Raw genomic sequence first — 22,720 nt, 5'->3', positions numbered from 1 at the left:
GCGGATTTTAAGGGGGGCCAGGCTCCCCCCGGTGTCCAAAAAGTTTCATTGCATGTAATTGACTTTCCTAATTATATAAAAGTTGTAAAGCAATATTACTGCAACAAAAATGAATTAAATGAACAAAAAATAATTTTTTTATAATGGGTCAAAATTATTTTTCGAGCACCTTAGACGGACATTTGCTTTGCATATAATTTTCAAGAAAAAAAAAAAAATTAGAAAAAATAAATAAATAAAAAAAAGATTTTTTTCTTTGATTGATAATTTTTTTTTTTTTGATTGAGGCAATTTTTTTTGGGGGGGGTTGAATGATTTAGACACAAATGTCCTTATCATAATATGCCCCCAACACAAAAAGAATTGCTTCAATCAAAGAAAACTTAAGAAAAATTAAGTGTTCAAATTTTTCAATCTCAAATATTTTTTCGCATTCAAAAACTTTTTCTATGATTGAAATTTTTCTTTTCCTTTAATTGATTTTCTTTTTGAAAATCTATATATTTTTAAAAGCAACTTAGTTTTTGACTGAATAATAAAAACAAAAATTTCCTAGCCAAAATGTGGCCCAAAAACAAATCAACATTACTTCAATCAAAAAAGTTTCTTCAATCAAAGAAAAAAAAAAAAAAAAAAAAAAAAAAAAACGTGATTTAAATCAATCAAAAAACAAAACAAAACAAAACAAAAAAAATCAATCAAAGAAAAACAGTTTTCACATGCATTTTTTTTTTTTTTAGTTTCAAATTTATTTTTGCATTCAAACCAATTTTTTTTAATTGAAGCGACATATTTTTGGTTAAATAACAAAGACACAAATCTACCTCCATATGGCTCCGCCCAGGGGATACAATTTTTGACTGGGGTAACTACATTGGCACAACACCGGTGGGTGTACCATATTCAATGGATGACGATCTTGGCGAAAAGTATTGCCTAAGCAACCTGATTTAGAATTCCCCTCAAGAATGATGGGAAACAAAAAACGCTCATTGTCAACTTATTGTTATAAATATTCTTGTCAGTTAATTTTATTGCTGACACTGCGTTTCGGGGTCATCAACATGTTGTGCCCCACCTGCCCCAAAAGTCAAACTCCGCCTATGGCTGCCACCCACCCAATTTGACAAAACAGCATTTATTCAAAGCTATGCCACACTGTACAATAAGCCGCAGCTGTCCTCGCTGTATTATAGGATATTTACACCGAAATATATTAACCGGTAACACTTTATTTGACAGCGGCATCATAAGACTGTCGTAAGACCAAATGAACCACCATTGCTTCAAGTAGCTTTGTTTGGCCATCACTGCTCCCTTGGGGGAGACAGTCAACTTCTGCTGCCACCTGCTGTCAACACTGTTGTCGTCCAACATGCCTCCAAGTATGCATTGCAGCTCTACAAATGTAAATAACAATCAAATTCATGTTCTGTGCGAATTATTTCTTCATTTACACTTCCAGTTGTTTCATTAATTTCTACCTCTGGTATTTGGCGCCATAAAACTGTCATATGACCATCATAATTATAATATGAGCATTAATGAGTGCTTATGACAAATGTCATTTTGTTCCATCAGGCAAATTATCTCACTTTTTAATAATTGTAAAAGATACAAACTGGTCATAAATGGAGTGTTGGTGACATAATTTGCCGGATGATACTTAATGACACCTGTCATAAGCATTCATTAATGCCCATAATAGTGTCATAATTATGACGGTCACATTGCAGTTTTATGGCAAACCTGTTCAATAAAGTGTTACCAAAATACCAGAGCCAGCAATTAATGAAACAACTGGAAGAGTAAATGAAGAAATAATTCGCACAGAACATGAATTTGACTGTTATTTACATCTGTAGAGCTGCAATGAATGCTCGGAGGCATGTTGGACGACAAGGGAGCAGGGATGGCCAAATGACGCTAGTCAAAGCAATGAAGCTTTGCAGCCAATTGGTTCAAAGTTTCATGGTGGTTCATTTGGTCATATACTGTAACAGTCTTCTGATGCAGCTTTCAAATAAAGTGTTACATATTAACCCAAATAACTCAACAAATAAGCTGCACTGGACTATAAATCGCAGGATTCAAAATGAGGCCCACTGATGATACTCTGCAAATAAAACCTAGCTAATATTCTTACAGGTTTACCAACATTTTACCTCAAAGGCGACTGGCTTACATTTTTATATTTTTGCTATTAATTTGAACTGTTATTATTCATTCATTCATCATCTGAACCGCTTATCCTCACCAGGGTTGCTGGGCCGTATCCTAGATAACAACGGGCAGGAATTTTTATTATTCATGCATATAATAAAGTTGTTATTCTCCACTAGATTTACCTTCATCATCTATATTTTTATTAGATTTATGGTCTACTTCTTTGAAAATTCAACCTCAAAAGTAGTACTCCCTCCTATAAAGGACTGCAAGTGATTTACAATGCCCTCTGAGTATGCTATCCCTTGCCCCCCCACCCCACCTTAATCAAAAACCTCGGAATTTCAGTCACATTTAAATTAAGTGTCATTTGTTGGAATGTACCGTATTTGGCATCTGAAATTGTAAAACTGAAACTGCAACATTTATATTGTTTGTACACCAGAGAGCAGCAAAGAGCTAATAACCACGTATCCTGAGGCTGCCAACCTTCCACCAACCAGTTTAGTTCTCACTGTGACACAAATACAGTGAAGAAAATAAATATTTGAACACCCTGCTATTTTGCAAGTTCTTTCACTTAGAAATCATGGAGGGGTCTGAAATTTTCATCGTACGTGCATGTCCACTGTGAGAGAGATAATCTAAAAAGAAAAATCTAGAAATCACAATGTATGATTTTTTAATGATTTATTTGAGTGATACAGCTGCAAATACGTATTTGAGCACCTGAGAAAACAAATGTTAATATTTAGTACAGTAGCCTTTGTTTGCAATTACAGAGGTCAAACGTTTCCTGTAGTTTTTCACCAGGTTTGCACACACTGCAGGAGGGATCTTGGCCCACCCATCAGTCAGGTTTCTGGGCTGTCACTGAAAAACATGAGGTATGAGCTCCCTCCAAAGGTTTTTCTATTGGGTTTAGGTCTTGAGACCGGCTAGGCCATGCTAGAACCTTGTTATGCTTCTTACGGAGCCACTCTTTGGTTGTCCTGGCTGTGTGGTTCAGGTCATTGTCATGTTGGAAGACCCATCTTCAATGCTCTGACTGAAGGTAGAAGGTTCTTCCCCAAAATCTCACAATACAGGGCCCCAGTCATCCTCTTTTTAATACAGTCCACTCGTCCTGCCTCAGCAGATAAATACCCCCAAAGCATGATGCTACCACTCTCATGCTTCACCGTAGGAATGGTGTTCTTGAGATAGTACTGATTCTTCTTCTTCCTCCAAACAGGGTTAGTGGAATTATGACCATAAAGTTCTATTTTACTTTCATCGGATCACAAAATTGTCACGGAAAACACAGGCAGGCAGGTGGTCTGGACCCAAATTCAGGGAAACTAAAACTCAGCAAGGCAGGTGGCGGTGATCAAAAAACGTTTTAATGACAAATAACAAAAACACAAAGTACAACCAAAAGGACTGGGGATCAAAAAGGCAATCTTCATACAAAACTTACTTAATCGGAGGGACTGGTACACGAGGGCTTGGACAGGACTTGACATCGACACTGACATTGACAATGACGCAACAAGGAGTGAACAGAAACTTGAAATTTATATATACACAGAGACAAGGGGTAACGAGACAACGAGGAACAGATGAGTGACACAAGGAGGATACACAAGGAGCGGGCACAACAGATGAAATCAGTGGGCAATCACAGGGACATACTAGGAGGGAACCAACACAAAACGAAACAAAAATGTGCTACCATGAATTCTCTCCATCATCCAAATGGTCATAGGCAAACTTAAGATGGGCTTTGACATTTTCTGGTTTAAGCAGGGGAACTTTCCACACCATACTTAATTTCGAACCATTACGTCTTAATTTATTACCAACAGTAACCTTGGAAACGGTGGTCTTAGCTCTTTTCAGGTCATTGACCAACTCTTGTCATGTAGTTCTGGGCTGATTCCTCATCTTTCTGAGGACCACTCAGACCCCACGAGGTGATATCTTACATGGGGCTCCACTCTGATCGAGATTGAGCATCATGTTTAGCTTCTTCCCTTTTCTAATGATTGCTCCAACAGTGGACCTTTTTCACCAAGCTGCTTGGCAATTGCTCCTTAGAGCTTTGCAACCTTGTGGAGGTGACCAATTTTGTCTCTGGTGTCTTTGGACACCTCTTTGGTCTTGACCATGTTACAAGTTTTGAGTCTTACTGTTTGTATGGGGTGGACAGGTGTCTTTATGCTGCTATCGACCTCAAACCAGTGCATCTGATTAAGGATAATACATGGAGTGAAGGTGGAGTTTTAATAGGTGGACTAACAGATCTTTCAGGGTTAGAATTCTATCTGATAGATAGGTGTTCTAATACTTGTATCACACAAATACATTGTTAAAAAAAATCATGCATTGTGATTTCAGGATTTTTCTTTTTAAGATGATCTCTCTCACAGTGAATATGCAACTACAATGAAAATTTTTGACTCTTGTATGATTTCTTAATGGGAGAACTTCAAAATAGCTTGGTGTTCAATACTTATTTTCTTCACTGTAAGTGTCTTATTGTCTTCATTATGTTAATGAATATAGATAAACATTTTTAGCTAAAAAGTTGATCAACAAAGAATGTTTGTGTGAATGTGGTAAGTAGAATGTGAAATCAATCATGTTATCTGGTTTTGAGGATGAGCATTGAGTTAGAAACATTGTTTTACTACTGTACTACACATACTGGTTTAAAAAAAAAAAAAAAAAAAAAAGAAAAAAAACACCCTTGCTGTCCTAATAAAGCAGCACGCTGGTCATAAAATATTCAATTGCTATGCAGGGGGTGAGGAGGAGGCCTCCATGTTGCCTGTAACTCATATGTCAAGAAGACACACATTGCAAGAGAGAAATTAACTTGTGTATGTATTCTATATGTAAGAACATGTTCGAGTGCTTCTTCGCTTATTTTTATTACTTATTTTTAAAGCATTTTAGATTTTCTAGTTATTTATTAGGGGTGGTAACCTATGGGTAGCTCACGATACGATACGGGATAGAGGGCTCACAATAACGATGATCTTACAATATGGCGATAGAACAATTATCGATACATTAGTCAGGAAATTATTCTACGATAATCTCTGATACAATTAACAAACAGAAAACAAGCCTTTGGACATCTATGGCGGCAATGGCAACCTCGGAGTTCATTTTTGGGGCATTTCACATCATTTGCTGTTCATTTCAGTCACGTCCTGTTGATTTTGGCGCATTTATGGGTCGTTTCCGGTTGATTTTGGGTTACGGATCAAGAAGTAACCAGGGAACGAATAGGCAAAGATTAAATTCAATATGGAGTGACCTGTAACTGCTTCAAAATCAACACGAAGTTCATTTGAGGGCATTTACAGGTCACATCAGGTTGATTTTGGTGCATTTATGGGTCACTTCTTGTTGATTTGGATAACGGAACAGGAAGTGAATCGGAAATGAATAGGCAGTGACTTAAATTATACAGGAAGTGACCTCTAAATGCACTATAATGACCAGTAAATGCCCCGAAAATCGGAAAGACTTGCAGCAAATGCTGTGAGCGGTCATTCACCCCTCCCAATCTAAATGAAAACAATTTATCAAAATTGCAGGCGTTTATCAATAACCTTCTGGGACACAAAGTATTGCGATATATCACCATGTTGATATTTTGTCACACTTCTATTATATACTGTAAATATAGTATATTAGTAACCTGAGGAAAAAAATACTATTGTCTCGCAACATATATTGTACTGTATCTACACACAAAAATAAACACTATGGCTACGTTCATACTACAGGTCTTAATGCACGAATCCGATTTTTTGTCATATCTGTTTCTTTTTTGGCGTGCTGGCGTGCCCGTTCAGACTGCCTTTGTCCATTGAGACCATTCAAGTATTACGCATGCGCACTAATTCGCAGTCCGACAAGCGCTGAGCAAGATGACCCGCATGCACAGAAGCATCAAAACAAATGACCACACATGCTGGCTGTCATCCGTCATTCCAGGGATATCATATTTTGCTTTTGAAAAAGAGGACACAAATAACAGACATAAATAATCCCAGTTTAGGTTTATATTCAAAGTATATGGATCGATAGCATGCACGCACTGTCCGTGCATGTCACACACACATACACGCAGTTTGCCCCGACTCTCGGCCGTGTAAGCAATGTTGAAATATTGCTTATATGGAGCAGACAGAAAACCGATCATTCTCAGGCTTATCCTCAACCCATTTTTATTTTTTTATGACTGTTGTCAAGTCCGACCCTTCCTAAATTGCCGTGTTCAAGGCAAGCTAGGCGCCAATAACGCACAGCTGCACCGCTACCGTGGTGTCTCTCTCGCTTTTTGATGACGTAATTGCTGCATGAATTCCGATTTGAGAGACTGGACAGTACAGACCGCCGCGACAGTCTGGAAAAATGTGGCCCAGATCGGATTTGAACCACATACGAAAGTGACCCAATCGGATTTGAAATGGTCCAAATCTATGCGACTTGTCACATTCAGACCGTCAAGTTAATGCCTCACTCGAGTCGGAAAAACACGAAAAAATCGGCATTCGTGCATTAAATGGTGTTATACTTATATAGCACTTTTCCACCTTTCAAGGCGCTCAAAGCGCTTTACACTATCTTGCCATCCACCTACTGGTGACACAGCACCAGGAACAACGTGGGGTTCAGTGTCTTGCTCAAGGACACTTAGATGCGTTCATCAGGGGCGGAGAATTGAACCCACAACTTCTAGGTTGGGGGACAACTACTCTACCACTGAGCCACGCCGCCCCCATTAAGACCTGTAGTTTGAACGTAGCCTATTTTAGTTTAGTTTTTTTTTTTTTAATATTATTTTAAGTCTTTTTTTCTTCATTAAACCTAAATGAATATCAGGCCCAATATATTAATTTACAGCAAGCACCCTCAATCATCAGCACGCACTCTTGATGAAATAGCAACAAATATGACTACAGAATTCTTGTGTTAATGCTTTTATTCTTTTTTTTTTTTTTAACCCGACAGATGAGCTCAGCAATACTGGCTTTTGCTATTTTACAACCACTATAATACGACACCACCATTCCACTAGCCATTCCTCAGCTGGCTGGTTACCATGGAGACTGGCTCCGTATTCCACCTCCTCCACAGTCGTTCCTCACTTCCTGATTGTCTTTGGCTCACTGCTCCCATCCCTCCCCCCGCATCTTTTTTTCCATCGGCATGTCACTTCCTTCCTCCCCCACAGCTTCCTGATAGCCTTACAATATTTGACAAGGCCGACACAGAACGGTGACTTAACTGACACGTATAACAAGGTTTGCACACAGAAACACTGTACAAAGACATATTTATCAACAACCACTTTCAAAATCCTAAATCACATTCACCCTGCCGTTACCGTCAGCGCTATAATGTAAATATTTTCCTCTTTACTGGATGTAGCATGAATTAGAACAAATGAACAGCAGAAACAACAATGTTGACGACAATGAAAATCTACCCTAATAGATTTACTTACATAATAGCCCCTCTGATATTTTAAAAATCCATAGTCATTCATTTAGTTATCTGATAAATCTGCTTGCATTGCACACTTCAGCACAACAACATTAATTATTTCCATGTATCCATTATTAAAGGTAAATTGCTTGTAACCTTCATTGAGCGATACAAATGTGGACATTTGGGTGAAGCCTCTGAGCATTTCCTAGTGGAATAAAAGTGGGTCAATTAGGTGCTCCGATTGGGATCACCACACACATCTGCAAACGGCTGAAATAGATGGAAACAGCATTTTACCATTGTTCAAAATCTATTTTTGTCTCTATTGTCTGTCTTCTTGATTTCTGAAAACTTTATTAGGGCATTCGCACTTGGAAATGAAGGATTTCAGCCCCTGTACATTACAAGAATTCCCTTTTTTAAACTAAAACTAATAATAATTTGATTCCATATACAGTGGTACCTCTACGTATGAAATTTAATTCGTTCCAGGACCTGGTTTGTCTTTTGGAATTTCTCATATTTCTGCATAAAATCACCATCAAATGTGATCTCATCTTTGTCAAAATCACAAAGATGAAAATACAGTGTCTGCTTTTACTAAAACCACCCGAACATTGATAGGTTTTCATATTTTAATTAAGATCGCATGCAAACAATTGCCACATTTACATGGAGCCAAATATTCCAATTACAATCGGAATATTTGTTCAAACCGAATAAATGTGTTCCATATAAACACCTCATTCGGAATGAACAGGCCCAAACCGAATGGAATTTCATTCCGATTCACAGGGGTGGAATATTCCTTTTCCCAAACCGATTAGAAGTAAAATTATATGTAAACAGGGAAGCGGAATGGTGTCTGGTTGCGTTCTTTCTGCGCATGCTCCGTACTGACGTGGTGACGTCACTTGGTGACGTAAGTAACGTCACTTGCAACATGGCTTCCAAGCACAGCGCACAGTGCACCCACACAACTTTTTAAATGAACGGCGTGTCATTCTGTAGTTTTGTTTCCACTCGAAAAGTTAAAACAGCAGCTGATCTGACGATCGATCTCCATGTTTTGCCACGTGACGCTTTGTTTTGATTAATCTGCGCATGTCAGACGGCAGTTGTCAAACGTCCTTTCGGAATAAAGGCAGACACATGTAAACACTGGATCGGAATAGATGAAGTGACATGTAAACAGCTGATGTGAAATTTCCATTCGGAATGATTTGAATCGGTATGAATAAAAGTCAGCATGTAAACGTGGCTAATGACTGAAGGGGGAAAAATAAGTAAGTGAACCCTCTGCCTAAGGAGATTTAAAGAGCAATTGAAACCAATTTTTACCAAACATTTTAAGTCAAATGTGTGCCAAATCACTGATGAGTGGTTTAAAGCTGCCCTGCCCACTATAAAACACACACCTGGTAAGAAAAGCCTTGATGAGAAGCATTGTCTGATGTGTATCAATGCTCGGTCATAAGAGCTGTGTGAAAACAAGGATTGTTGATTTGTATAATGCTAGGAAAGGATACAAAACCATCTCTAAAAGTCTGGATGTTCATCAATCGACAGTCAGAGAAGTTGTCTACAAATGGAGAGTTTGCCACTGCTTCTTCTCTCCAAAGGAGTGGCCGTCCACCAAAGATGACGCCAAGAGTTCAGCGCAGAATACTCAGAGAGGTAAAAAAGAACCCAAGAGTGTCAGCTAAAGACAGAGAGAGAAATCAGTGGTGCAGTGACTGCAGTCCAATATCTCTGTGCACAAATCAACTATATGTAAACCTATGGCCAAGAATGGTGTTCATGGGAGGACTCCATGGAGGAAGCCACTGCTGTCTAAAAAAAACCAAACATTTTTGCTCGTTTAATGTTCGCAAAAAGGCACTTGGACTGTAGCTGACCGCTTAGAATGATGCGACACTTGACGGGTGTTCTTTAACTTTATTTTTCGCCACTTTTCATTCTTTAGTTGACACTGAAAACTAGAAAAAGTTCACAAACTGTAACACAACGGTGTCCTATTAAAATACAATTCACCAACAATAACAATAAAACATTTCCATTTCCTCCTACCTCCATCTGCCTTCCAGCGGTGCTATCTTCAGTCAAACCAATAATACATCTCCACACTACAGTCTTTGTACAAACAAACAAATACAATGAAAAAATAAACCAAATTCCCACTGTGGTAATAAACCTCAAAATTTATTCAAGTACTCACCTACGACGTGACTACACTGCTTCTCAACAAGTGCAGCTTGAGGAAAAGTTTACACACAGGTGTGGGAAGTTTCCTCATTAAGATTAAACCGGAAGCATGGTGTTGTGCGCGATGCGCCTTTCCAAATTAACGCCGAGACGGAAGTGGCCGCAAATTTACACAAACCAACACCCCACACAAATATTTTGTGGACTGATGAAACCAAAATAGAATTGTTTGGGAGTAACACACAACTCCATGTGTGGAGGAAAAATGGAACAGCTCACCATAATCAACACTTCATCCCCACCGTGAAGACTGGTGGAGGGAGCATCATGATTGGGGGCTGTTTTGCTACCTCAGGGCCTGGACAACTTGCAATCATTAATGGAAGAATCAGTTCAAAAGCTGATCACGATGTTTTGCAGGAAAACCTGAAGCCATCTGTCAGACAGTTGAAGCTGAAAAGAGGTGCAAAAAGATGCTGCAACAAGACAATGATACAAAACAAAGGAGTAAATCAACTTGAGAATGGTTTCAGAAGGACAAAATACACATTCTGGAGTGGTCAAGTCAAGGTCCAGACCTGAACCCCACTGAGATGCTGTGGCACGACCCAAAGACAGCAATTAATGCCAGACATCCCACGAATCTGACTGAACTGTGCGAGACTAATCTGCACCTACAGGAAGCGTCTGGTTGAAATTATTGCTGCCAAAGGGGTGGGCACAACATATTGGTTCACTTACTTATTTTTCCCTCTTCTGTCATTGTTTGCATACTATCCTCATTAAAATATGAAAACCTATAAATGTTTGGGTGGTTTTCGTTAAAGCAGACTGTTTGTTTCATCTGTGTGATTTTGACAAAATCAGATCACTTTTAATGGCAATTTTATGCAGAAATGGGAGAAATTCCAAAAATGTTGATACTTTTTCATACCACTGTATTATCACAAATGTTATGAAAATATTTCATAAAGGTTGAAAAGTTATTTAGTGTTGCTTTAATTCCATTTATCATGCCAGTACTGTAGTGACCAGTCTGAAAGAGTAATATATTGTAGGCCTTAGCATTTTCTTCCTCTTACTGTAAGACTGCAAACTAGCTGAGCCTGAATCAATCGTGTCTTTGCAGGTGGCAGTCCAGTAGCGCATTCCCTTTAGTGTGGGTTACATTAAGAAGACAAAAGAATGGAAGGACGAATGCTGTGAGATACAATTATTTAACATTTATAGCTCTACTTATTAAACTATGTCATGATCTGGAATAAACATGTTGAATTAAAATTTTGGTCACATGCAAGCCTCAAAAATTGTGTTTGAAAATGTATGTGACTGTTTTTTTTTCCCCCTTTTAATTATTTAATTTTAAGGCAAATGCTCATTTAACATTACACATCGTGACTGTCTTAATTGAACCACAACACAACATGTGAAGGTTTTCTATTGTGAAAAGACACATGAACGATTTTTTATGGGAATGTGATATGACATTTCATTTAACCGTTAAAGACACAAATATATTAAATATGTACAATGATATCATACACAGATAGAAGCCACTTTGGTGACACGCAAGCATACCTACACCCACACAGACATTTCAAAGTTCTTCTCCCATGCAAAAAAAAAAAAGTTCTGTTTGTTCCTTTTAATGAGCTTTGTAAGGTCCTTGTCCTTCAACCATTTGTTGTGTTGTAAAGAGGTGTTGATGTATGTTGCAGCACCAAATTTTGCAGCACAATAAATAACAATAAAAACACACATTGCTAAAGCTTCAGTGTTTCACTGCGCCGATGCAGGCACGGCTGTAGTACAAGCCGACAGGGAAACATTAGAAGTGGAGGACGAGAGAGACTTTTGGCTTTGACACCTGCAAAAAATGAAATGATTCATTGCAAATTAGAATACACTATATGTCAAACAAATTGCTGAAAAACTCAAAGGTTAACAAGATTATACAGGAACAATGCGATTACAGGCAAGCTAAAAGAGTGATGGGGGTTGCTAATCCTTAATAATTCCATTTTGATACATTACACAGACGCCATATACACTTGCCAGATAAAGGCTGAGCAGTAAAAACGATACTTCCATTAAGAGCTAAGGCATTATAGGAACTTACAGTGGGGCAGGGTTAGTAGTACTTATTAGTAGTATTAGTATTAGTCTTAGTTAATAAGTATTTAGTCAACCACCAATTGTGCAAGTTCTCCTACTTGAAAAGATTAGAGAGGTCTGGAATTGTCAACATGGGTAAACCTCAACCATGAGAGACAGAATGTGGGAAAAAAACATAATTTATTTCCAAATTAGAGTGGAAAATAAGTATTTGGTCACCTACAAACAAGCAAGATTTCTGGCTGTCTAACTTCTTCTACTAATGAGGTCTAACGAGGCTCCGCTCGTTACCTGTATTAATGGCACCTGTTAAACTCGTTATCGTTATAAAAGACACCTGTCCACAACCTCAGTCAGTCACACTCCAAACTCCACTATGGCCAAGACCAAAGAGCTGTCGAAGGACACCAGAGACAAAATTGTAGACCTGCACCAGGCTGGCGAGACTGTATCTGCAATAGGTAAAACGCTTGGTGTGAAGAAATCAACTGTGGGAGCAATTATTAGAAAATGGAAGACATACAAGACCACTGATAATCTCCCTCGATCTGGGGCTTCATGCAAGATCTCACTCCGTGACGTCAAAATGATAACAAGAACGGTGAGCAAAAATCCCAGAACCACACGGGGGGACCTAGTGAATGACCTACAGAAAGCTGGGACCACAGTAACAAAGGCTACTATCAGTAACACAATGCGCCGCCAGGGACTCAAATCCTGCACTGCCAGACGTGTCCCCCTGCTGAAGAAAGTACACGTCCAGGCCGGTCTGCGGTTCGCCAGAGAGCATTTGGATGATCCAGAAGAGGACTGGGAGAATGTTTTATGGTCAGATGAAACCAAAATACAACTATTTGGTAGAAACACAGGTTCTCGTGTTTGGAGGAGAAAGAATACTGAATTGCATCCGAAGAACACCATACCCACTGTGAAACATGGGGGTGGAAACATCATGCTTTAGGGCTGTTTTTCTGCAAAGGGACCAGGAGGACTGATCTGTGTAAAGGAAAGAATGAATGGGGCCATGTATCGAGAGATTTCGAGTGAAAATCTCCTTCCATCAGCAAGGGCATTGAAGATGAGACGTGGCTGGGTCTTTCAGCATGACAATGATCCCAAACACACAGCCAGGGCAACAAAGGAGTGGCTTCGTAAGAAGCATTTCAAGGTCCTGGAGTGGCCTAGCCAGTCTCCAGATATCAACCCCATAAAAAATCTGTGGAGGGAGTTGAAACTCTGTGTTGCCCAACGACAGCCCCAAAACATCACTGCTCTAGAGGAGATCTGCAAGGAGGAATGGGCCCAAATACCAGCAACAGTGTGTGAAATTATTGTGAAGAGTATTGCCAACAAAGGGTACATAACAAAGTATTGAGATGAACTTTTGGTATTGACCGAATACTTATTTTCCACCATGATTTGCAAATAAATTCTTTAAAAATCAAACAATGTGATTTTCTGTTTTTTTTCCCCACATTCTGTCTCTCATGGTTGACATTTATCCATGTTGACATATTTACTGTATAAGTGGGAGAACTTGCACGATTAGTGGTTGACTAAATACCTATTTGCCCCACTGTATATGCATATTAGATGTTACCAGTTGAAGGTTGGCCACTCTACCATCTGAGCAATCTTCGAAAGAATAGATGAACAGACATAATAAATTATGATGATGATTTTGTACTTTACTAGTCGACTTACCAAGAGCGTGACTTGTGAACACCTGTGTCGGTGGTAGGAGAGTTGTCCACAGAAGAGCTTTGGTTTAGGTCTACATCCCTTAAGCGACCCAGTGAGGCAGTGTTTGGGGGGTTCATGTCCAGCTCCAGAAACATTATGTTCTCAGCCTTGACACACACACCAAAAACACACATTAAAATCAAAACATAACTGCACTCTACAAGAATTCAATAATACAGTGGTATGAAAAAGTATTTGAAAGTTTTGGAATTTTTCACATTTCTGCATAAAATCGCCATCAAATGTGATCTGATTTTGTCAAAATCACACAGATGAAAAAAACTGTCTGCTTGAACTAAAACCACCCAAACATTCATAGGTTTTCATATATTAATGAGGATAGTATGCAAACAATGAGTGCCAACAACTTCCCATACTTCTGTTTTCATATTCATGTCCCGAAAATCATGCTGAGAAGTATCATAGTATGTGCTGGTGGCACACTGGTAAAATGATACGCGCCTCTATGATGACAAAGTGTGGCGTGTGGATGTCAATTTCCTGGTTGGCCAGTGTCCTCGGAGGTGATTTGTCGATCAATAAATCCATTGCTGACTGGTTGTAGTGCCAGGTGACAGCGGCAGAAATACAGGGTGTCCATAAAGTCTCTTTACCATTTAAAAAATTATTTAAAAAGCAATTGATTAGATATCTTATTCAGATTTGTTCTATTGTATTCAGTGTTTATTAAGTTTTTCATCTAATAATTGGTCAATTTTTCTTCATCGAGTCATTTCTGCAATTTCTTTTTGCAATTCCTGCAAATGTTTACCTTGACCTTTTAACTGAATATGTCACACCACAATTGAATGACCTTCAACCAACCATCATTTTTCAGCAAGATGGTGCACCACCACATTGGGGGCTGCGTGTTTGTGGGTTCCTCAATCAAACATTTCCAGACCGATGGATTGGAAGGGATGGGCCAATTCCTTGGCCGCCACGTTCACCAGATATCACTCCCCTGGACTTCTTTCTATGGGGCTATGTTAAAGATATCGTGTATCGAACAAAGATAAGGGACATTACTGACCTTAAGCGAAGGATTACTGATGCCATTGCCACACTTGATGAGGCTATGCTACAGCAAACATGGCAAAAAATCGAGTACTGTCTTGATGTGCTTCGTGCAACTAATGGTGCCCATGTAGAAGTGTATTAAAAGAGGTAAAAAAAAACAACTTCAATAAACGCTAAATACAATAGAACAAATCTGAATAAAATATCTAATTAATTGCATTTGTAATCCATTTTTGAAATGGTAAAGAGACTTTATGGACACCCTGTAGAACAAAATTCCCATGTCAACCTAATTTCTGAGCAGTATACCGGTATATGTTAAAACTGATAAAGAATAAAATATAGATTCATAAGTATTTATTTTTATGCATTTATTATATTTATCGGTTAAACAGGGAAAATTAGAGTAAAACTTTGCATGTCGATTTAAAGTGTGCGCCTCTAAATTTTCTGCTTGCGCCTGCACTGACCGCAGACACCAATTATTATTATTATGTTGTTGTTGTTGTTTTGCATATATGGTTTAGATTAACAGTGAGAATTGTAATGTTTATGTTAGGTTTTGTATTGGTATTTTCCTAGTGTGACTTGTCCCTGTGATTACCCATTGATTTCACCTGTTGTGACTGCTCCTACTGAGTCCTCCTGTATTGCCCAGCTGTTCCTCGTTGTCTCGTTACCCCTTGTCTGCATGTGTGTATATAAGCACCCAGTTTCTTTTCACTCCTTGTTGCGTCATTGTCAATGTCAGAGTCTGTGCTCGTCAGTGTTCTCAACTTTTCTCCGTCCACGTCATGTGTTCCTCAACGTAAGTTTTTTATATCAAACCTTTTGTTAGTGACCTGAGTTTTGTTTGTTTCTGTGTTTTTTGGATCCCCACAATATTGGTTGATACTTTGTTTTTTGTTAGCCTTAATTAAATCATTTTGCACTGCCGGTCTGCCTCCCTGCTTACTTTTCCCTGCATTTGGGTCCACACAGCCTGCCTAGCCCGAATTCCTGACAGTTTATTTATGTTGTTTATATGTTGTGAATTAATATATCTTAAATAAGATGCAATTGGGTATTAAAATATGCTGTTCCCCACCCCCACTTTTAGCCATATTCACATTTAAATTTTTCTGTTTTTTCACTGCTACAATGCATACTTGAATGGTGCCAAATGAGTGCAAAACATCTTAATATTTTCATTAGAACCATTAATTGTAAATCCTTGGAAGAGCAGGTTTTTAAACTGCACATACCACACCCTATAGCCTTACTACGTACATGACAGGACAGGGAGAAATCTGAAAGTCACTTCAGAGGCAGCTATCCCTTACCCTGAATCTGTTATTAGCCCCCATCGTTATGGCAACCCTTGCATATTGGCTGATTGGTCGTTTATATCCCACTGCAGATGTTGGCCGTTTCTTCATCTGCAACGGTTTACTGAAGAGGAGAAGTAAAGAGGAAGTGAAGACATAAATCAAAAATCAATGACGAATAGGTCGCAATTCACATTCCGGCGTATCAATCCATCGACCCAAAACTGACCTCTCAGCGGGAACGAGAGGCTGGAACTTCCACTGATCCTCTTCAGGGTCAAAAGTCATCCTGCTCATGATCTTATTTTTCTCCTCTGGAGGAATGAAGTTCTCGATGATTAAATACCTACAGGAGAAAATAATTGAAAGAATGTTACCTCCATGTAACATGGAGATAAATACGAGCACTGGAAAAGTGACTACATATGAGTACTGTAATTTTCGAACTATAAGCAGCTACTTTTGTCCTTCATTTTGAATCCTGCGGCTTATAGGCCAGTGCGACTTATTTGTTGATTTATTTGGGTTGATAGGCAACAGTTTATTTGACAGCAGTGTCATAAGATTGTCATAATTAGGACATGATACTATCATGGGCATTACTAAATGCTTATGACAGATGTCATTAAGTGTTGTCCGGCAAATTATGCCACTAACTCCATTTATATCCAGCTCAGATCTTTCACATTAATTCAAAAGTGAGATAATTTGCCGGATAACACTAAATGACATGTTAAAAGCATTCATTAATGCTCATGACAGTGTCATGTCATAATTGTGATTGGCTAATGAAAGTCTTATGGCGCTACTGTCAAATAAAGTGTTACCAAACAACATAACTAGCAATCAACGAAACTGGAAGAGTAACTGAAGAAATAATTAGCACAGAACATGAATTTTGATTGTTATTTACATCTGTAGCGCTGCAATTCATGCTAGGAGGCATGTTGGACGACAACAGTGTTGAGAGCAGAGGTTGACTGTCTCCCCCAAGGAAGCAGTGATGGCCAAATGAAGCTTCTTGAGGCAATGAAACTTTGCAGCCACTTGGTTCAAAGCTACATGGTGGTTCATTTGGTCTTATGACAGTCATTTGATGCTGATGTCAATTAAAGTGTTACCGGTTAGTATCTTTTTGGTGTAAATATCACTTGATACAGTGAGGACAGCTGCGGCTTATAGTCCAGCGCAGCTCATCTATGAACAAATGGCGTTTTCATGTCATATTTGGTGGGTGGCGGCTTATGGTGCGGCTGATAGTGCGAAAATTACAGTACATATCTGTTTGCAAATCGATTTTCTTCAATCCTTGCACATGCTTTCCTTACTTGAACTTGAGCTCTCTCGTGAGCTCATTCTGTGTTTGCTCCAGCTCCTGACGGCTCCTCACGTGCTCGTCATTTACATCCTGGATCTCCGCTTTAATGCACTGGAGCTTGGCGTATAACTAATAGGAGACAAATGCACACAGGGAAATAAGAAATTCATTTTTTCATTTGTTCTTCATTAGTACCTGTACTGTGTCTACAAAGTTTATTGAAAATGTTTGCAATGCTTACTAGTGGTGTCAACAATAATCGATGCGGCGATACATCCCGATGCGGGGCATGGACGATTCGATTTGATGCGGGCAACAAGCTGAATCGATTCAGCGCATTTTAAAATATATAAGTACATTCAAAAATGTTCCCTGCGCAATTCCAGTGATGCAACGGATTTGGTTTCCCCATTTGTATTATGATTCTCATGTTTCATTTTTTACACACCGCATAACTCTGGTCAAGTTTCACACCAACCTCGTAGAAGCCAAAATGTCTCCAGATGTCTGCTTTCAATGTCTTAGGTGCATCAATAATCTTTCTCGCTCCCTCTTTCTCCGCTTCAGCCATTCTTATGTTATGTCCTATCTCTTAGAGGTTAGATCTTGTGCCCAAACCCGATTAACATTTTGGGCCCGACACGACCCCAAAATGTTAAGTATTCACGTTTGGGTCGGGCCGTCGCGCCGGACTAATAAATTATAAAAAGAAAAAAAAAAAGGGATAAAACCGAGAGCAGGCTCTCTGTATTGTGCATTGGCTTGTGCACGCGCATGAACGCCGTGGCCCGCATGTTTTTTTTAATATTAAACTTTCCCAGCGTTATTTCGTCGTGTAAATGCTTTTATAATGATCATAAAAATATGTTGACTATTTAAACATTAAGAAAACTTGCGTTTTTTTCTGCCAACTGAGAATTCGTTACGAAAGACACTTTTATTTATGCACACAAAGGCAACACAAATGGGATCCTTTTAAATCTTCTCAGTGTGTGTCTGCAAAACCGCATGTTTTTTTTTTTTTTTCAATATTAAACTTTCCCGGCGTTATTTGGTTGTGTAAATGCTTTTATAATGATCATAAAGATATGTAGACAATTTAAACATTAAGAAAACTTGCGTTTTTTTCTGCCAACTCGAAGAAATGAAAATAAATAGCTGCTGCTGCGTTTTTTTTCGCGTCACTGCAACAAATTTAAAAAAAAAAAAAAAAAATCTGGTTTTTCGGGCTTGGCCTGCAATTCTAGTTAATTGATTGGGCTCGGGCCGGGTTGGGTCGGGCTGGATTTTTTAGGCCCGATCTAACATCTATTGCACATATATAGTGGGCTAGGCCTGCATTTTACTTTTGTTCTACATTGCAATTTAGTTGATGTTTTGTTTGCAACTGAACTGATCCCTGGATTGATACTGCGATAAAGATATCGCTGCACTACAATATTTTCTTTGTTGTTTTCTTTAATATTTACTTGAAAATTTTTATTGATGGGTCGTTGTGACTAAAATACAGTGACTGTTATTACTGATTTTGCACAGGAGTTCAGATGTTGCACTGTGTGAAAGGCTGCATCGAATCGTGACCCTCTGAATCGAATCGAATCGAATCGTGGCTCTCCGAATCGTAATCGAATCGAATCGTGAGGGCAGTGCCGATGCACACCTCTAATGCTTACCTTCTTGAGTTTCTTTGTTTTGGCCTCCACTTCTTGCTGCAGAGAAGTAAAAGTCTCCCTCAGCTCCAGCGTCTCGTCGTCTTGGATCAGCATCTGCTGCTGCATCTCCCTTTCATTGCGCGTCTGGAATCAGTCATAGAAAGACAACAATAGCCATCTGCTGTCATCCAGTATATTTGTTCAATGACACATACCTGCTCTGCAATCTCCTGTCTTTTCACTTCCAGCATCTTCTGCTGCTCATTGGTGTGATCTATTATGTTCTTTCCACCAACCAGCAGCTTGCTCTCCATTGCCTGGAATAGTGAAACAAGAGCCTGCAATTAATACTCAAAGCACATCAAATGCAACTTTAAAACCCCCGTAATAAACCCCTCGAAAATGAGACTGTGGTTCATACTGATTAAAAGTACCCTGTTACATAGTACATACAACCAATAGATATACTGATTTTTTTTTTTAATTGACCCTTTTCACATGTGTTTATTAAAACATTATAGTTACTCACAAATACTGCATCCTATTTGAGCATATGCTGGGCTGATACAAGCCATTGAAGTGCTGCGGAGGCTAAAGTGGGCAGCTTGAACGTCCCCATGATGACAGTAAGCTAAAACGAGCTGAGCTGTTCTCCACTGCGATGAATTAAACATCGACTGGGCACATCAATAAAAACCTAATTAATCTTGCATCACAGCTGATATGTGGACTGTAAAGTCAGTAACTCGTCAAGGGAGCTAATCATTCCTCATTTTTCCTGTGCTGAACATAATGTCCACATTTTAATAAAAAATGTTCAGCGTGTCTCTTAAATGTTTGTTGATGCTGCATTTTCACTCAAGCTGTTTTCCATCTTCAAATCTACACGCACTATACATTTAAACTGATCAAAACCCACCTAATGAATAAATTGTGAACACATTTGTTGTAGCTACAGAGTTAGCCTAAATGACAGCGTAGGCAACCTGACTCTTCAGTACACCCTCTTAAATGCATACTCAAACCACCACTCTACTCAAACACCAACCGACCTTGCAAGGCCAGTGGTGACAACAGTTTTACTACCTTACTTTCTGCACTATATGGCGCATTGGAGTATACAGTAAGGTGCACCTTCAATAATTGGCATATTTCAAAACTGTTTTCATACAGTATGTAGAGCGCACCGCGTTATACAGTCCCTGACTTAAGTCTTGTCGCTTATCCATTTTGTTGAAACAGTTGTTAATAACCAGTGTTGTTAATAACGGCGTTACAATATAACGGCGTTACTAACGGCGTTATTTTTTTCAGTAGTGGGTAATCTAATTAATTACTTTTCTCATCTTGGCAACGCCGTTACCGTTACTGAGGACGGAAAGGCATGCGTTACTATGCGTTAGGAAATTGGTCGAAAAGTCTGAGGGAGACGGACTCACCGAGGCGACAGAGCAGAGCAGGAGCGGGGAGGAGGCAAGAAAGTTGTGACGCCGAGCAAACGCGATGCTAGGTAGCTCCAATAATACATGTTGTAGCCGATAGCCGACAAACTACGCCCGCACGTTATGGTAGATATGGTAGACATGGTAGATATCACATGTACTGTATATAGATATAACTAGATGCAAAATCACAGACATGGCACTAAATGCGTTAGTAGACAGCCGCCATCTTAAAGCAGTAGGCTTTTTAGGACGGCTCTGTTGTAGAGAACATTCCTAGCGAACCTAAGTAACTTTTTATCTAAAATACTTCTAAATCGGCAAAATATTTACTTGAATCTGTCTTTAAATGATGAAACAGTTTTAAAACTTTCATATGTCGAAAGTAGAGAGAAGGGAACTAATGCAATAATGGGAGCAATTTTAACAACTTTTAACAGTTGATTCAGGGTAAAGGGTAAATTAGGGTAAAGAATTGGGCTTGGGCCAACTGTACCAAAAACCTCCACAAAAAACTTCACATAGTGTGGCCAATGTTTTTTTTTTTTTTTTTTTTTTGAGGGGGAAAAAAAAAAGTAATTATCATCAATTACTTTGCCAAGTAACTAATTACCCTTACATTCAGGTAATTGAGTTACTAACGCAATTACTTTTTGGGAGAAGTAATTTGTAACTATAATTAATTACTTTTTTTCACTAAGATTAACAACACTGTTAATAACCTGACTTTTAATTATTCAATTGGTTTCAGAAATGGCTCATATGAAAGCTAAGACCCTCCCAAATGATGTTGAATGTACAAAAATATATTTCTTTCACTGAAAAAAGATTTATCATTTAATGAAGACATAAAGGTCAAATTTTGGCAAGACAAACGTTTTTTCGCCAACAGAAAATAGTGTGAAAATTGAACAAAAAATGTACTTAAAATACAAAAATATGTTACATAACATAAGCGAAATAAGTAGTGGTGCTGTGAGATCCAAATTTAATATTTTGTACGACTTGTAGGACTGCATCCATGCGGTTCGGAAAGGATTCATACAATTTATTGATGAAGTCATCAGGAACATCAAAGAAAGCAGTCTTGCATGCCCCCCAGGGTTCATCAACATTCTTGGGTTTCGTCTTCCATGCTTCCTTTTTCATCCTACCCCAGACATGCTCAATGATGTTCATGTCGGGTGACTGGGCTGGCCAGTCCTGGAGGATCTTGATCTACTTTGCCTTGAGGAACTTTGAGGTAGAGATTGAAGAATGCGATGGAGCACCATCCTGCCGCAGAATTTGTCCCTTTTTGTGGTTAGAAATTTAAGAGACAGCTAAGATTTGTTGATATTTCAGACTATTAATGTTGCCTTCCACCCTGCAGATGACCATGATTATGCCACCACCAAACTTCACTGTTTTCTGAGTGAATATCAGATCCAAGTGGGCTCCAGTAGGTCTCCTGCAATATTTGCGGCGACTGTGGTGTAATTCAATGGAAGATTCATCTTTTGCCACAAAACAGTGAAGTCTGGTGGTGGCAAAATCATGGTCTGGGGTTACATCCAGTATGGGGGTGTGCGAGAGATCTGCAGGGTGGAAGGCAACATAAATAGTCTGAAATATCAACAAATCTTAGCTGTCTCTTAAATTCCTAACCACAAAAAGGGACAAATTCTGCAGCAGGATGGTGCTCCATCGCATGCTTCAATCTCTACCTCAAAGTTCATCAAGGCAATGAAGATCAAGATCCTCCAGGACTGGCCAGCCCAGTCACCAGACATGAACAGGATGAAAAAGGAAGCATGGAAGACGAAACCCAAGAATGTTGATGAACTCTGGGAGGCATGCTAAACTGCTTTCTTCTAGTATGTTCCTGATGACTTCATCAATAAATTGTATGAATCCTTGCTGAACCGCATGGATGCAGTCCTTCAAGCCCATGGAAGTCATACAAAATATTAAATTTGGATCTCACAGCACCACTACTTAATTCGCTTATGTTATTTAACATATTTTTGTATTTGAAGTACACAAATAAAAACAAATAAAAAATTTAAAAAAAAATTTTTGGGGTGAGAGGGTGCGCTACTTTGCGGTTTTTCACTTATCGTGGTGGGTTCTGGTCCCCATTTAACTGCGAAAAACGAGGGATCACTGTATTGCAAGCATAAACACTTGCTTCTTTGTTTTACATATCCTAACATTGATTCTGCAACACATTAAATGTTTGTGATCCGATTATTCAAACTAACTGATAGATCAATCGAT

At 38.9% G+C, this 22,720-nt stretch overlaps 1 protein-coding gene across 1 annotated transcript in view; it reads right to left on the bottom strand.

Annotated features, from left to right (window-relative positions):
- Positions 1-4,865: 4,865 nt before the first annotated feature.
- LOC130907486 (kinesin-like protein KIF3C) overlaps positions 4,866-22,720 on the bottom strand; it is a 47,393-nt gene continuing 29,538 nt past the window's right edge. The window contains exons 4-10 of the mRNA XM_057822635.1: positions 19,235-19,336; positions 19,041-19,163; positions 17,378-17,496; positions 16,279-16,395; positions 16,065-16,173; positions 13,684-13,829; positions 4,866-11,731 (exon numbers count right to left, since the gene is read on the bottom strand). Of these exons, the coding sequence (XP_057678618.1) occupies positions 11,644-11,731; positions 13,684-13,829; positions 16,065-16,173; positions 16,279-16,395; positions 17,378-17,496; positions 19,041-19,163; positions 19,235-19,336 (804 nt within the window). The 3' untranslated portion in view covers positions 4,866-11,643. The remainder of the gene's footprint in view (positions 11,732-13,683; positions 13,830-16,064; positions 16,174-16,278; positions 16,396-17,377; positions 17,497-19,040; positions 19,164-19,234; positions 19,337-22,720) is intronic.

This window comes from Corythoichthys intestinalis, chromosome 19 (genome assembly GCF_030265065.1).
Source record: "Corythoichthys intestinalis isolate RoL2023-P3 chromosome 19, ASM3026506v1, whole genome shotgun sequence".
NCBI classification, from domain to species: domain Eukaryota; kingdom Metazoa; phylum Chordata; class Actinopteri; order Syngnathiformes; family Syngnathidae; genus Corythoichthys; species Corythoichthys intestinalis.
This window is presented reverse-complemented; position numbering and strand designations above follow the sequence as displayed.